Source organism: Aquarana catesbeiana, linkage group LG04, assembly GCF_042186555.1.
Source record: "Aquarana catesbeiana isolate 2022-GZ linkage group LG04, ASM4218655v1, whole genome shotgun sequence".
Taxonomy (NCBI): domain Eukaryota; kingdom Metazoa; phylum Chordata; class Amphibia; order Anura; family Ranidae; genus Aquarana; species Aquarana catesbeiana.
The window spans coordinates 9,322,601-9,341,428 of record NC_133327.1 but is presented as its reverse complement, the minus strand read 5'-3'; the positions used below and the strand labels follow the sequence as shown (position 1 = coordinate 9,341,428).

Here is an 18,828-nt window from a genome sequence, read left to right as displayed (position 1 = left end):
CAACAAGACAGACACTGCACTCCTACACCCCAGACACTGCACTCCTACACCCCAGACACTGCCCTCCTACACCCCAGACACTGCACCCAACCCCCTAGACACTGCACTCCTACACCCCAGACACTGCCCCCCTACACCCCAGACACTGCACTCCTACACCCCAGACACTGCACCCAACCCCCTAGACACTGCACTCCTACACCCCAGACACTGCCCTCCTACACCCCAGACACTGCCCTCCTACACCACAGACACTGCCCTCCTACACCCCAGACACTGCACCCAACCCCCTAGACACTGCACTCCTACACCCCAGACACTGCACTCCTACACCCCAGACACTGCACTCCTACACCCCAGACACTGCACTCCTACACCCCAGACACTGCCCTCCTACACCCCAGACACTGCCCTCCTACACCCCAGACACTGCACCCAACCCCCTAGACACTGCACTCCTACACCCCAGACACTGCACCCCTACACCCCAGACCCTGCACCCCTACACCCCAGACACTGCACCCAACCCCCTAGACACTGCACTCCTACACCCCAGACACTGCCCTCCTACACCCCAGACACTGCACCCCTACACCCCAGACCCTGCACCCCTACACCCCAGACACTGCCCTCCTACACCCCAGACACTGCCCTCCTACACCCCAGTCACTGCACCCAACCCCCTAGACACTGCACTCCTACACCCCAGACACTGCACCCCTACACCCCAGACCCTGCACCCCTACACCCCAGACACTGCACTCCTACACCCCAGACACTGCACCCAACCCCCTAGACACTGCACTCCTACACCCCAGACACTGCACTCCTACACCCCAGACACTGCACTCCTACACCCCAGACACTGCCCTCCTACACCCCAGACACTGCACCCAACCCCCTAGACACTGCACTCCTACACCCCAGACACTGCACTCCTACACCCCAGACACTGCACTCCTACACCCCAGACACTGCCCTCCTACACCCCAGACACTGCCCTCCTACACCCCAGACACCGCCCTCCTACACCCCAGACACTGCACTCCTACACCCCAGACACTGCACTCCTACACCCCAGACACTGCCCTCCTACACCCCAGACACTGCACCCAACCCCCTAGACACTGCACTCCTACACCCCAGACACTGCCCTCCTACACCCCAGACACTGCACCCCTACACCCCAGACCCTGCACCCCTACACCCCAGACACTGCACCCAACCCCCTAGACACTGCACTCCTACACCCCAGACACTGCACCCCTACACCCCAGACCCTGCACCCCTACACCCCAGACACTGCCCTCCTACACCCCAGACACTGCCCTCCTACACCCCAGACACTGCACCCAACCCCCTAGACACTGCACTCCTACACCCCAGACACTGCCCTCCTACACCCCAGACCCTGCACCCCTACACCCCAGACCCTGCACCCCTACACCCCAGACACTGCACTCCTACACCCCAGACACTGCACCCAACCCCCTAGACACTGCACTCCTACACCCCAGACACTGCCCTCCTACACCCCAGACACTGCCCTCCTACACCCCAGACACTGTACCCAACCCCCTAGACACTGCACTCCTACACCCCAGACACTGCACTCCTACACCCCAGACACTGCCCTCCTACACCCCAGACACTGCACTCCTACACCCCAGACACTGCCCTCCTACACCCCAGACACTGCACTCCTACACCCCAGACACTGCACTCCTACACCCCAGACACTGCACTCCTACACCCCAGACACTGCCCTCCTACACCCCAGACACTGCCCTCCTACACCCCAGACACTGCACTCCTACACCCCAGACACTGCACTCCTACACCCCAGACACTGCACTCCTACACCCCAGACCCTGCACCCCTACACCCCAGACACTGCAACCTAATACCCCAGGCACTGCACTTCAACAAGACAGACACTGCACTCCTACACCCCAGACACTGCACTCCTACACCCCAGACACTGCACTCTTACACCCCAGACACTGCACCCAACCCCCTAGACACTGCACTCCTACACCCCAGACACTGCCCTCCTACACCCCAGACACTGCCCTCCTACACCCCAGACACTGCCCTCCTACACCCCAGACACTGCCCTCCTACACCCCAGACACTGCACCCCTACACCCCAGACACTGCACCCAACCCCCTAGACACTGCACTCCTACACCCCAGACACTGCACCCAACCCCCTAGACACTGCACTCCTACACCCTAAACACTGCACTTCAACACCCGCAACACTGCATCCTACAACCCCAGACACTGAATCCCAACACCCCAGACGCTGCACTCCTACACCCCAGACACTGCACCCAACCCCCTAGACACTGCACTCCTACACCCTAAACACTGCACCCAACCCCCTAGACACTGCACTCCTACACCCTAAACACTGCACTTCAACACCCGCAACACTGCATCCTACAACCCCAGACACTGAATCCCAACACCCCAGACGCTGCACTCCTACACCCCAGACGCTGCACTCCTACACCCCAGACGCTGCACTCCTACACCCCAGACGCTGCACTCCTACACCCTAGACACTGCACTCCTACACCCCAGACACTGCACTCCTACACCCCAGACACTGCCCTCCTATACCCCAGACACTGCACCCAACCCCCTAGACACTGCACTCCTACACCCTAAACACTGCACTTCAACACCCGCAACACTGCATCCTACAACCCCAGACACTGAATCCCAACACCCCAGACACTGCACTCCTACACCCCAGACGCTGCACTCCTATACCCCAGACACTGCACTCCTACACCCCAGACACTGCACTCCTACACCCCAGACATTGCACTCCTACACCCCAGACACTGCACTCCTACACCCCAGACACTGCACCCCTACACCCCAGACACTGCACCCCTACACCCCAGACACTGCACTCCTACACCCCAGACACTGCACCCAACCCCCTAGACACTGCACTCCTACACCCTAAACACTGCACTTCAACACCCGCAACACTGCATCCTACAACCCCAGACACTGAATCCCAACACCCCAGACACTGCACTCCTACACCCCAGACACTGCACTCCTACACCCTAGACATTGCACTCCTACACCCTAGACCAGGGATCCTCAAACTACGGCCCTCCAGCTGTTGCAGAACTACACATCCCATGAGGCATTGTAAAACTCTGACATTCACCGACATTACTAGGAATGATGGGAATTGTAGTTCCTGAACACCTGGAGGGCCGCAGTTTGAAGACCCCTGCCCTAGACACTGCACTCCTACACCCTAGACACTGCACTCCTACACCCTAGACACTGCACCCAACCCGCTAGACACTGCACCCCTACACCCTAGACACTGCACTCCTGCACCCCAGACACTGCACTCCTACACCCCAGACACTGCACTCCTACACCCTAGACACTGCACTCCTACACCCTAGACACTGCACTCCTACACCCTAGACACTGCACCCAACCCCCTAGACACTGCACTCCTGCACCCCAGACACTGCACTCCTACACCCCAGACACTGCACTCCTACCCCCTAGACACTGCACTCCTACCCCCTAGACACTGCACCCAACCCCCTAGACACTGCACCCAACCCCCTAGACACTGCACTTCAACACCCGCAACACTGCATCCTACAACCCCAGACACTGAATCCCAACACCCCAGACACTGCACTCCTACACCCCAGACACTGCACTCCTACACCCCAGACACTGCACCCCTACACCCCAGACACTGCACCCCTACACCCTAGACACTGCACTTCTACACCCCAGACACTGCACTCCTACACCCTAGACACTGCACTCCTACCCCCTAGACACTGCACCCAACCCCCTAGACACTGCACTTCAACACCCGCAACACTGCATCCTACAACCCCAGACACTGAATCCCAACACCCCAGACACTGCACTCCTACACCCCAGACACTGCACCCCTACACCCCAGACACTGCACTTCTACACCCTAGACACTGCACTCCTACACCCCAGACACTGCACTTCTACACCCTAGACACTGCACCCCTACACCCCAGACACTGCACCCCTACACCCCAGACACTGCACCCCTACACCCCAGACACTGCACTCCTACACCCCAGATACTGCCCTCCTATACCCCAGACACTGCACCCAACCCCCTAGACACTGCACTCCTACACCCTAAACACTGCACTTCAACACCCGCAACACTGCATCCTACAACCCCAGACACTGAATCCCAACACCCCAGACACTGCCCTCCTACACCCCAGACACTGCACTCCTACACCCCAGACACTGCACTCCTACACCCCAGACACTGCACTCCTACACCCCAGACCCTGCACCCCTACACCCCAGACACTGCAACCTAATACCCCAGGCACTGCACTTCAACAAGACAGACACTGCACTCCTACACCCCAGACACTGCACTCCTACACCCCAGACACTGCACTCCTACACCCCAGACACTGCACCCAACCCCCTAGACACTGCACTCCTACACCCCAGACACTGCCCTCCTACACCCCAGACACTGCCCTCCTACACCCCAGACACTGCCCTCCTACACCCCAGACACTGCCCTCCTACACCCCAGACACTGCACCCCTACACCCCAGACACTGCACCCAACCCCCTAGACACTGCACTCCTACACCCCAGACACTGCACCCAACCCCCTAGACACTGCACTCCTACACCCTAAACACTGCACTTCAACACCCGCAACACTGCATCCTACAACCCCAGACACTGAATCCCAACACCCCAGACGCTGCACTCCTACACCCCAGACACTGCACCCAACCCCCTAGACACTGCACTCCTACACCCTAAACACTGCACCCAACCCCCTAGACACTGCACTCCTACACCCTAAACACTGCACTTCAACACCCGCAACACTGCATCCTACAACCCCAGACACTGAATCCCAACACCCCAGACGCTGCACTCCTACACCCCAGACGCTGCACTCCTACACCCCAGACGCTGCACTCCTACACCCCAGACGCTGCACTCCTACACCCCAGACGCTGCACTCCTACACCCCAGACACTGCACTCCTACACCCCAGACACTGCCCTCCTATACCCCAGACACTGCACCCAAACCCCTAGACACTGCACTCCTACACCCTAAACACTGCACTTCAACACCCGCAACACTGCATCCTACAACCCCAGACACTGAATCCCAACACCCCAGACACTGCACTCCTACACCCCAGACGCTGCACTCCTACACCCCAGACACTGCACTCCTACACCCCAGACACTGCACTCCTACACCCCAGACATTGCACTCCTACACCCCAGACACTGCACTCCTACACCCCAGACACTGCACTCCTACACCCCAGACACTGCACTCCTACACCCCAGACACTGCACTCCTACACCCCAGACACTGCACCCAACCCCCTAGACACTGCACTCCTACACCCTAAACACTGCACTTCAACACCCGCAACACTGCATCCTACAACCCCAGACACTGAATCCCAACACCCCAGACACTGCACTCCTACACCCCAGACACTGCACTCCTACACCCTAGACATTGCACTCCTACACCCTAGACCAGGGATCCTCAAACTACGGCCCTCCAGCTGTTGCAGAACTACACATCCCATGAGGCATTGTAAAACTCTGACATTCACCGACATTACTAGGAATGATGGGAATTGTAGTTCCTGAACACCTGGAGGGCCGCAGTTTAAAGACCCCTGCCCTAGACACTGCACTCCTACACCCTAGACACTGCACTCCTACACCCTAGACACTGCACTCCTACACCCTAGACACTGCACCCCTACACCCTAGACACTGCACTCCTGCACCCCAGACACTGCACTCCTACACCCCAGACACTGCACTCCTACACCCTAGACACTGCACTCCTACACCCTAGACACTGCACCCAACCCCCTAGACACTGCACTCCTGCACCCCAGACACTGCACTCCTACACCCCAGACACTGCACTCCTACCCCCTAGACACTGCACTCCTACCCCCTAGACACTGCACCCAACCCCCTAGACACTGCACCCAACCCCCTAGACACTGCACTTCAACACCCGCAACACTGCATCCTACAACCCCAGACACTGAATCCCAACACCCCAGACACTGCACTCCTACACCCCAGACACTGCACTCCTACACCCCAGACACTGCACCCCTACACCCCAGACACTGCACCCCTACACCCCAGACACTGCACTCCTACACCCTAGACACTGCACTTCTACACCCCAGACACTGCACTCCTACACCCTAGACACTGCACTCCTACCCCCTAGACACTGCACCCAACCCCCTAGACACTGCACTTCAACACCCGCAACACTGCATCCTACAACCCCAGACACTGAATCCCAACACCCCAGACACTGCACTCCTACACCCCAGACACTGCACTCCTACACCCCAGACACTGCACTTCTACACCCTAGACACTGCACTCCTACACCCCAGACACTGCACTTCTACACCCTAGACACTGCACCCCTACACCCCAGACACTGCACCCCTACACCCCAGACACTGCACCCCTACACCCCAGACACTGCACCCCTACACCCCAGACACTGCACTCCTACACCCTAGACACTGCACTCCTACACCCCAGACACTGCACTCCTACACCCCAGACACTGCCCTCCTATACCCCAGACACTGCACCCAACCCCCTAGACACTGCACTCCTACACCCTAAACACTGCACTTCAACACCCGCAACACTGCATCCTACAACCCCAGACACTGAATCCCAACACCCCAGACACTGCACTCCTACACCCCAGACGCTGCACTCCTATACCCCAGACGCTGCACTCCTATACCCCAGACACTGCACTCCTACACCCCAGACACTGCACTCCTACACCCCAGACACTGCACTCCTACACCCCAGACACTGCACTCCTACACCCCAGACACTGCACCCCTACACCCCAGACACTGCACTCCTACACCCCAGACACTGCCCTCCTACACCCCAGACACTGCCCTCCTACACCCCAGACACTGCACCCCTACACCCCAGACCCTGCACCCCTACACCCCAGACACTGCACCCAACCCCCTAGACACTGCACTCCTACACCCCAGACACTGCCCTCCTACACCCCAGACACTGCACCCCTACACCCCAGACCCTGCACCCCTACACCCCAGACACTGCCCTCCTACACCCCAGACACTGCCCTCCTACACCCCAGACACTGCACCCAACCCCCTAGACACTGCACTCCTACACCCCAGACACTGCCCTCCTACACCCCAGACACTGCACCCCTACACCCCAGACCCTGCACCCCTACACCCCAGACACTGCACCCAACCCCCTAGACACTGCACTCCTACACCCCAGACACTGCCCTCCTACACCCCAGACACTGCACCCCTACACCCCAGACCCTGCACCCCTACACCCCAGACACTGCCCTCCTACACCCCAGACACTGCCCTCCTACACCCCAGACACTGCACCCAACCCCCTAGACACTGCACTCCTACACCCCAGACACTGCCCTCCTACACCCCAGACACTGCACCCCTACACCCCAGACCCTGCACCCCTACACCCCAGACACTGCACTCCTACACCCCAGACACTGCACCCAACCCCCTAGACACTGCACTCCTACACCCCAGACACTGCACTCCTACACCCCAGACACTGCACTCCTACACCCCAGACACTGCCCTCCTACACCCCAGACACTGCACCCAACCCCCTAGACACTGCACTCCTACACCCCAGACACTGCACTCCTACACCCCAGACACTGCCCTCCTACACCCCAGACACTGCCCTCCTACACCCCAGACACTGCACTCCTACACCCCAGACACTGCCCTCCTACACCCCAGACACTGCACTCCTACACCCCAGACACTGCCCTCCTACACCCCAGACACTGCCCTCCTACACCCCAGACACTGCACCCAACCCCCTAGACACTGCACTCCTACACCCCAGACACTGCCCTCCTACACCCCAGACACTGCACCCCTACACCCCAGACCCTGCACCCCTACACCCCAGACACTGCACCCAACCCCCTAGACACTGCACTCCTACACCCCAGACACTGCCCTCCTACACCCCAGACACTGCACCCCTACACCCCAGACCCTGCACCCCTACACCCCAGACACTGCCCTCCTACACCCCAGACACTGCCCTCCTACACCCCAGACACTGCACCCAACCCCCTAGACACTGCACTCCTACACCCCAGACACTGCCCTCCTACACCCCAGACACTGCACCCCTACACCCCAGACCCTGCACCCCTACACCCCAGACACTGCACTCCTACACCCCAGACACTGCACCCAACCCCCTAGACACTGCACTCCTACACCGCAGACACTGCCCTCCTACACCCCAGACACTGCCCTCCTACACCCCAGACACTGCACCCAACCCCCTAGACACTGCACTCCTACACCCCAGACACTGCACTCCTACACCCCAGACACTGCACTCCTACACCCCAGACACTGCCCTCCTACACCCCAGACACTGCCCTCCTACACCCCAGACACTGCACTCCTACACCCCAGACACTGCACTCCTACACCCCAGACACTGCACTCCTACACCCCAGACACTGCCCTCCTACACCCCAGACACTGCCCTCCTACACCCCAGACACTGCCCTCCTACACCCCAGACACTGCCCTCCTACACCCCAGACACTGCACTCCTACACCCCAGACCCTGCACCCCTACACCCCAGACACTGCAACCTAATACCCCAGGCACTGCACTTCAACAAGACAGACACTGCACTCCTACACCCCAGACACTGCACTCCTACACCCCAGACACTGCACCCAACCCCCTAGACACTGCACTCCTACACCCCAGACACTGCCCTCCTACACCCCAGACACTGCCCTCCTACACCCCAGACACTGCACTCCTACACCCCAGACACTGCCCTCCTACACCCCAGACACTGCACCCCTACACCCCAGACACTGCACCCAACCCCCTAGACACTGCACTCCTACACCCCAGACACTGCACCCAACCCCCTAGACACTGCACTCCTACACCCTAAACACTGCACTTCAATACCCGCAACACTGCATCCTACAACCCCAGACACTGAATCCCAACACCCCAGACGCTGCACTCCTACACCCCAGACACTGCACCCAACCCCCTAGACACTGCACTCCTACACCCTAAACACTGCACCCAACCCCCTAGACACTGCACTCCTACACCCTAAACACTGCACTTCAACACCCGCAACACTGCATCCTACAACCCCAGACACTGAATCCCAACACCGCAGACGCTGCACTCCTACACCCCAGACGCTGCACTCCTACACCCCAGACGCTGCACTCCTACACCCCAGACGCTGCACTCCTACACCCTAGACACTGCACTCCTACACCCCAGACACTGCACTCCTACACCCCAGACACTGCCCTCCTATACCCCAGACACTGCACCCAACCCCCTAGACACTGCACTCCTACACCCTAAACACTGCACTTCAACACCCGCAACACTGCATCCTACAACCCCAGACACTGAATCCCAACACCCCAGACACTGCACTCCTACACCCCAGACGCTGCACTCCTATACCCCAGACACTGCACTCCTACACCCCAGACACTGTACTCCTACACCCCAGACATTGCACTCCTACACCCCAGACACTGCACTCCTACACCCCAGACACTGCACCCCTACACCCCAGACACTGCACTCCTACACCCCAGACACTGCACTCCTACACCCCAGACACTGCACTCCTACACCCTAAACACTGCACTTCAACACCCGCAACACTGCATCCTACAACCCCAGACACTGAATCCCAACACCCCAGACACTGCACTCCTACACCCCAGACACTGCACTCCTACACCCTAGACATTGCACTCCTACACCCTAGACCAGGGATCCTCAAACTACGGCCCTCCAGCTGTTGCAGAACTACACATCCCATGAGGCATTGTAAAACTCTGACATTCACCGACATTACTAGGAATGATGGGAATTGTAGTTCCTGAACACCTGGAGGGCCGCAGTTTGAAGACCCCTGCCCTAGACACTGCACTCCTACACCCTAGACACTGCACTCCTACACCCTAGACACTGCACTCCTACACCCTAGACATTGCACTCCTACACCCTAGACACTGCACCCAACCCGCTAGACACTGCACCCCTACACCCTAGACACTGCACTCCTGCACCCCAGACACTGCACTCCTACACCCTAGACACTGCACTCCTACACCCTAGACACTGCACTCCTACACCCTAGACACTGCACCCAACCCCCTAGACACTGCACTCCTGCACCCCAGACACTGCACTCCTACACCCCAGACACTGCACTCCTACCCCCCAGACACTGCACTCCTACCCCCCAGACACTGCACTCCTACCCCCTAGACACTGCACTCCTACCCCCTAGACACTGCACCCAACCCCCTAGACACTGCACTCAACCCCCTAGACACTGCACTTCAACACCCGCAACACTGCATCCTACAACCCCAGACACTGAATCCCAACACCCCAGACACTGCACTCCTACACCCCAGACACTGCACTCCTACACCCCAGACACTGCACCCCTACACCCCAGACACTGCACCCCTACACCCCAGACACTGCACTCCTACACCCTAGACACTGCACTTCTACACCCCAGACACTGCACTCCTACACCCTAGACACTGCACTCCTACCCCCTAGACATTGCACCCAACCCCCTAGACACTGCACTTCAACACCCGCAACACTGCATCCTACAACCCCAGACACTGAATCCCAACACCCCAGACACTGCACTTCTACACCCTAGACACTGCACTCCTACACCCCAGACACTGCACTTCTACACCCTAGACACTGCACTCCTACACCCCAGACACTGCACTCCTACACCCCAGACACTGCACTCCTACACCCCAGACACTGCACCCCTACACCCCAGACACTGCACCCCTACACCCCAGACACTGCACCCCTACACCCCAGACACTGCACCCCTACACCCCAGACACTGCACTCCTACACCCTAGACACTGCACTCCTACACCCCAGACACTGCACTCCTACACCCCAGACACTGCCCTCCTATACCCCAGACACTGCACCCAACCCCCTAGACACTGCACTCCTACACCCTAAACACTGCACTTCAACACCCGCAACACTGCATCCTACAACCCCAGACACTGAATCCCAACACCCCAGACACTGCACTCCTACACCCCAGACGCTGCACTCCTACACCCCAGACACTGCACTCCTACACCCCAGACACTGCACTCCTACACCCCAGACACTGCACTCCTACACCCCAGACACTGCACTCCTACACCCCAGACACTGCACCCCTACACCCCAGACACTGCACTCCTACAGCCCAGACACTGCACCCAACCCCCTAGACACTGCACTCCTACACCCTAAACACTGCACTTCAACACCCGCAACACTGCATCCTACAACCCCAGACACTGAATCCCAACACCCCAGACACTGCACTCCTACACCCCAGACACTGCACTCCTACACCCTAGACATTGCACTCCTACACCCTAGACCAGGGATCCTCAAACTACGGCCCTCCAGCTGTTGCAGAACTACACATCCCATGAGGCATTGTAAAACTCTGACATTCACCGACATTACTAGGAATGATGGGAATTGTAGTTCCTGAACACCTGGAGGGCCGCAGTTTGAAGACCCCTGCCCTAGACACTGCACTCTTACACCCTAGACACTGCACTCCTACACCCTAGACACTGCACTCCTGCACCCCAGACACTGCACTCCTACACCCCAGACACTGCACTCCTACCCCCTAGACACTGCACTCCTACCCCCTAGACACTGCACCCAACCCCCTAGACACTGCACCCAACCCCCTAGACACTGCACTTCAACACCCGCAACACTGCATCCTACAACCCCAGACACTGAATCCCAACACCCCAGACACTGCACTCCTACACCCCAGACACTGCACTCCTACACCCCAGACACTGCACCCCTACACCCCAGACACTGCACCCCTACACCCCAGACACTGCACTCCTACACCCTAGACACTGCACTCCTACACCCTAGACACTGCACTCCTACGCCCTAGACACTGCACTCCTACCCCCTAGACACTGCACCCAACCCCCTAGACACTGCACTTCAACACCCGCAACACTGCATCCTACAACCCCAGACACTGAATCCCAACACCCCAGACACTGCACTCCTACACCCCAGACACTGCACCCCTACACCCCAGACACTGCACTTCTACACCCTAGACACTGCACTCCTACACCCCAGACACTGCACTCCTACACCCCAGACACTGCACCCCTACACCCCAGACACTGCACCCCTACACCCCAGACACTGCACCCCTACACCCCAGACACTGCACCCCTACACCCCAGACACTGCACTCCTACACCCCAGACACTGCACCCCTACACCCCAGACACTGCACTCCTACACCCTAGACACTGCACTCCTACACCCCAGACACTGCACTCCTACACCCCAGACACTGCACTCCTACACCCCAGACACTGCACCCCTACACCCCAGACACTGCACCCTACACCCCAGACACTGCACTCCTACACCCCAGACACTGCACCCCTACACCCCAGACACTGCACTCCTACACCCTAGACACTGCACTCCTACACCCCAGACATGGCACCCCTACACCCTAGACACTGCACCCCAACATCCCAGACATTGCATCCCAAAACCCTACACACTGAAACCCAATAACCCAGACATTGAACCCCAGCACCACAAGCACTGCACACCACCACCCCAGACACTGCAACCTAATACCCCAGGCACTTCACTTCAACAAGACAGACATTGCACTCCTACACCACAGACACTGCACCCCTACACCCTAGACACTGCACCCCTACACCCTGCACCCCTACACCCTAGACACTGCATCCTACAACCCCAGACACTGAATCCCAACACCCTAAATACTGCACCCCAACACCCTGAACACTGTACCACAGTACTGCAGACATTGATCTTCCAACACCACAGACACTGCACCCCACAAACACTGCACCCTAACACCACAGGCACTGTACCCCATTGCCCCAAGCATTGCAGCCCAAAAACAGAAATTCCAACCCAACACCCCAGATGCTGCACCCAAATACCCCAGACATTCCACTCCAACACCATAGACACTGCATCCCAATACTTTAGACAACACGCCCCAACACCACAGACACTGCACCTCAATGCCCTAGATCAGGCATATGCAATTAGCGGACCTCCAGCTGTTGCAGAACTACAAGTCCCATGAGGCATAGCAAGACTCTGACAGCCACAAGCATGACACCGAGAGGGAGAGGCATGATGGAACTTGTAGTTTTGTAACAGCTGGAGGTCCGCTAATTGCATATCCCTGCCCTAGATGATGCACTCCTACACCACAGGCATGGAATCTTTCTGCAAGCTAGCAACTCTTTTGATGCATACTTTGCTCTCCCTTACCATGTTTGCAGAGAGGGGGAGAGGCTGAACCAGGAGTTCCTGGGCTCCTTGTCCACTTCCTCCTCCCTCTGAGGACATCACCTTCTGCCCAATGCAGCCTGCAGAGGGCAGTCAGTCCTCCAACTTCTTGGGGGCGCTGTGCAAACTGCATGTGTTACCAGGGAAAGAAGGGGGAGCTGCACACTTCTGGATTGAAAGGAAGCCAAACACTGAGCCGCCCACCTTCTCCACTATTACAATGCCTTCCAAGGCGGTGGCCAATTTCTAGAAATCCAACATCTAGGTTTATTCTTTGTTTCTTTTACATTAAAGGTAAGCATTTTATTTAAAATACAACAACCCTATTCATCACTCCTTCCTCCCAGAATATTCAAGTGATTATATTATTATGAAAATTAAATCTTTATATTATTAGGCCAAAACTAAAACTCTTTTTGCTTCCTGTATTCATCTTTTACCATATGAACCGGATAGTAAAAATATAGGATAGAATAAGATATTGTAAGATACGATAATATAGGTTAGGGTAGAATAACATAGGATAGGATAGAATATGGTACAATAAAATAGGATAGGATAAGATATAATAGGATAGGTAAGATATTATAGGATAAAATTGGATAGTATAGAATATGATAGGATAAGTTAGGATAGAATAGGACAGAATAAGTTAGTATAGGAAAAGATAGGATAGGATAGGATACGGTAGAATAACATGGGTTAGGAGAGGATGTGATAGGATAATATAGGATAAGATTGGATAGTATAGGATAGTATAGGATAAGATAGAATAGGATACAATAGAATACCATAGGATAGGATAATACAGTATAGGATAAGATTGAATAGTATAGGATAAGGTGGGATAACATAGGATAGGATATGATTGAAAAGGATAGGATAAGATAGTGTAGAATAGGATATTGTAGAATAACATAAGATAGGATAATACCACTATAGGATAAGATTGGATAGTTGTCAGGGCTGGGCTCAGCCCTTCCTTCTCTGAGCTGGCCGCTCAGCTGTCGGCTATTTGCCAGCTCCTATCTCTCCACAGTGACTCACCTGTTGATGATATCCTGCTCGTCGGTCCGGCCTACTTAAGCCGTCCAGCCCACATAATCTCTGCCTTCGCCTTGGTCAACATCACAGAGACGCTCTCCTGCATTCCTGTTAAAGGCTTGCTTGGCTGACATTCCTTCTGGCTCCAGATCCTGCTTGCTGTTCCACTACGCTGTTCCTCGGCTTCCTGACTTTCTGGCTTGTCTGACTATCCGTTCCAGTTACCCCACTTTGGCTAAGTTTTGACTAAGTTTGTGCTATTTACTTTACTTATTATTAAACAAGTGTGATTTAACTGTAATTCTGTCTCTGTCTGATTCATGGTTTCTGACAATAGTATAGGATATGGTGGGATAACATAGGATAAGCTATGGTAGGATAACAGGATAGGATGTGATTGAAAAGTATAGGATACAGTAGAATAACATAGGATAGGATAAAGTAGGAGATAACAGTGATACATGACTAAAGTAAAACATGAAGTAAAGCTTTGGCGTCAAAGTAACAGATTATCCTCAGATAAAGAGCCGTCCTTCTTTGCTACTGATACTCACCTTCCCCACACTGCCCGGTCATATTCATATACCAGACACCCATATATACAGCCCTGGGTAAGCTCTATGTTGGTCCACGTCAGAGCTTGCACTGGGCTAAGGACCTTCCGCTCCCATGTGACATAGCTCGGGCCTGGTGATTGGATGCTCACTACATCATGAGAGGAAGGGGAGCGGCTTCCATTTTCCCCCATACCTGAAAGTACCGGGGATTTCCCAAGGGCTCCAGTTGGTGATCAATGTGATGGGGGAGCTCAGGTAAGATAAGTGCTAGTAGTAGAGAAGGTGCAGTATGACCTGGTAATTTGTCCTGAATTGATAAAATGTAAACTTTTCCTTAACTATAGCAATAAGTTAGAATAGGGATTCTTAATAGTATTGATAGTTCAGAAGGAAACTTTAGATTTGTATTATAATGACTATATTTATATTAGAACAAACATGCAGTACTTAGATTAGTGATACATTAGACTAGGTATACTCTATCATTGTAAAACATTAGAAGTATTTTATAACAGCAATACATTCGATTAGGAGTACTCTATTGTAATACATTAAAAGTACTTTATGATAACAACACATTAGAATAGGCATACGCTATGATAAATTTACAACAAGGAACATGTTTTTTAATAAAGGACTTGTCAAACGTTCGGGTGTATTTTTTTTCTAGGTTAGAGTCTTTAGGAGGGGCTTCCAGGTTTAGATAATACCCCCAACCACAGACCCCCACAACCACCAAGCCAAGGTTGTGGGAAAGAGGCTCTCGTCCTCATCAACAAAAAGGGACAAGGTGCTTTGCCAGGGAGGTCCACCCCGACAAGGCACCCCCACCCATGTTGAGGGCATGTGGCCTGGTATGGTTCGGGAGAGGGAGGGTGCACACCTTTCTTGGCCAGCCAGCTTGCATGCTAAGAGTAAGGGTCTGGCATGTTTTTTTGAGAGGAAACCCAATGGATTTTTTTGTTTTCCCTTTTTAATGGGGTTCCCCCTTAAAATCCATACCAGATTTAAAGGCTCTGGTATGCATTTTGGGGGACTCTATGCTAATTTTTTTCATCATTCTTGCTGTAAGATGTGCTAGAGCAAAAGTGACATTCACAATAAAAAAAAAAAAAAATAGATAGTTTAAATGAAAGTAATTTTACGTCTCCAAAGATCCCTTAAGGGTCTGATATATAATTTTGGGAAACTGTGTGTGACAGGAGGGAAATATCATTTTCTGATAGTTTAAAACATTTTTTTCTTTCAATGATATGTACAGTTTTACTACAACATGCAAAAGTTGCAAAACTACATTCAGGCATTGAGGGGTTAAACAATCTATGTGCGCAGCTATGTTCTGAGGCATGCTGGGAAATTTAGTGTACTGTAAATAACCTGACAGTTGTCCTTAGAAGAATTTTAGGGATGTATTAATCATAGGTGATCCAGCGGGAACCCAAGCCTCCTACTTTATACTACTGAATGTCCCACCAAAGAGAATCAGCCTCCCTGTGATGTCACCAGTCTCTTTACAGATTTGTCACATGTCCCGCCCCCCCCCACCTATCTTTATACAACCTGCCCCTACGTATAACGCAGCATGGAGGGGCTCAGTGAAGGTGTCAGTGAAGGTGTGGAGGTGTCGGATCGGAATATCCAACTCATAAAAAGAGAGACGCCCCGCCTTATAATCTAGACACACCCTGACTCTGTGTATTGGGATGTTGCCCAATATTTTCGATTGTTTGTCATATTTCCATAACAGATTGCTGCTCCTCTCCAGACACCAGGACTTCTCATTACATCCAATCTCTGACTCCTCTCCTTTCCTGGCTATACTGGAGTAACACATCCCGACTCTCCAGTGTGATGATCCCCCAACATCCACATCCCAGTAATGTCTCCCTGAGGAGAAACTCTGACTGCTCATCACCTGAGGAGACATCACATCCTTGTATTGTGGAACATGCTTGCCAAGATTATAATCATAAACACTGCCATTTACTACTTGGTAGACCTGAAATCTCTTTGATGTAATAGAGCGATTTAGATTTTTTTTCACCTTGTGTGCAGTCTTCCTATCATCTGAGATATTTAGATAATTATTTGCAGTGTCTAAATCCAGTAATATTTCTGCAGGTACTGGTATAATCGCTTCACTGACTCCTGTTAATATATCAGATAATCCTGTATATAATGTGTGTGAGATTCCGGTCACATCCAGTTCCCCCCCACCATGAAGGAGTTCATCATGTCTCTTTTTGTCCTCCTCATCTCCAACCTCAGTATCACACAAGTCACCTTTGTCTGATTCCTGTAGGAAAGTCAGTGGATCCGTCATGTTACATATCTCCTCGATGTGACGAATCTTCCTGGACAGCTCGTCCTTCTTTATCTCCAACTCTTGAATTAAATCAGAGGCTGGGATAAAGACATTATCTTTCTGGCAAGAGATCTTGTTCAGAACTCTCCTCTCCAGGATGTCCAGTTGTCTCCTGATGTCTTTGAATATGGTTTTGACTCTCTTGGTTATCCCGTCGGCACTGTCTTGTACTTTTCTCTTGTATTTTTGCAGAATCTCCATACTCTCCTCCATCTCCTTTTTCTTTTTCAATAACTTCTGCAAAGCATTGGTCAGGTTCTCCTTCCTCTTCTCAGAGGCCTCCTCCAGTGCCTCCACCTGGTGTCCCTGATGGTCTCCATGCAGCCTGCAGGACCCACAGAGACAGGCAGAGTCCTCGGTGCAGTAATACTCCAGGATCTTCTCGTGGACGGAGCATTTCCTGTTCTTCTGGGGAGTGGTGAGGTCAGATAGGACATGTTGGGTTGACTTGCTGTGCACTCTCAGATGGTCATCACACAGAGAAGCTTCACACAGCAGACAAGATTTAACAGCAGGTACAGGAGAGTGAATACAGTGCGTACAAAAGATCTGGCTCTCCTTCTCCTTTTCTGGCTCGGTAGATCGGAAACTCTCCATTATATTGCGCAGTGTTATGTTCCTGATAAGTTCAGGCCGCTCCTGGGACTCCCCTCTGCATTCAGGACAGCGATAAACTCCAGACCCCCCCTGTGTATCCAGAACACCTTCTATACAGTCCTGGCAGAAGTTGTGTCCACATTTCAGTATCACAGGATTGGTATAAATGTTCAGACAGATGGAACAGTCCAGCTCCTTCCTTGCATCAGAGAACGCCATCGCTGACTGCAGAAGAGAGAAACGAAACTAAGTAGATGTGTCAGAGGGAGGGAGTCAGAGGGAGGAGCGAGAGGGAGGGAGTCAGAGGGAGCGAGTCCTCAGGGAGGGGTCTGGCTGCAGACTGGAGCTTCATGTTTGACAGGAAACATGTGGCCTCCACTCCACGTTTTTTAATGAACATTTATGTCAAACATTCAATAGACACAACTTGTGGAAGTGGAAGCCACATGTTTCCTGTCACATCTGCATTTTCCTAAGGGTATCTGGCTGCAGACTGGAGCTCCACTCTCCACAGGAAGTATGTGACCTCCACAGTTTTATATATGGAAGAGCACTACCCAGAGGGGGAACTGATTTTAGACCCAAAAAACTTCATAAAAAAACAAAACAGAAACAAAAACAAAAATAAACTATTATACAAAAGAACAATACCTCGAGGGGGAACCGATTTCGGAACAAAAGGTTA

At 53.9% G+C, this 18,828-nt stretch overlaps 1 protein-coding gene across 1 annotated transcript; it reads right to left on the bottom strand.

Annotated features, from left to right (window-relative positions):
- Positions 1 to 15,582: 15,582 nt before the first annotated feature.
- Positions 15,583 to 18,413, bottom strand: LOC141139034 (E3 ubiquitin/ISG15 ligase TRIM25-like). Its single transcript, XM_073624809.1, has one exon. It carries the CDS (start codon positions 18,360 to 18,362, stop codon positions 16,704 to 16,706), a length of 1,659 nt encoding a protein of 552 aa, XP_073480910.1. The 5' UTR covers positions 18,363 to 18,413; the 3' UTR covers positions 15,583 to 16,703.
- Positions 18,414 to 18,828: the final 415 nt, after the last annotated feature.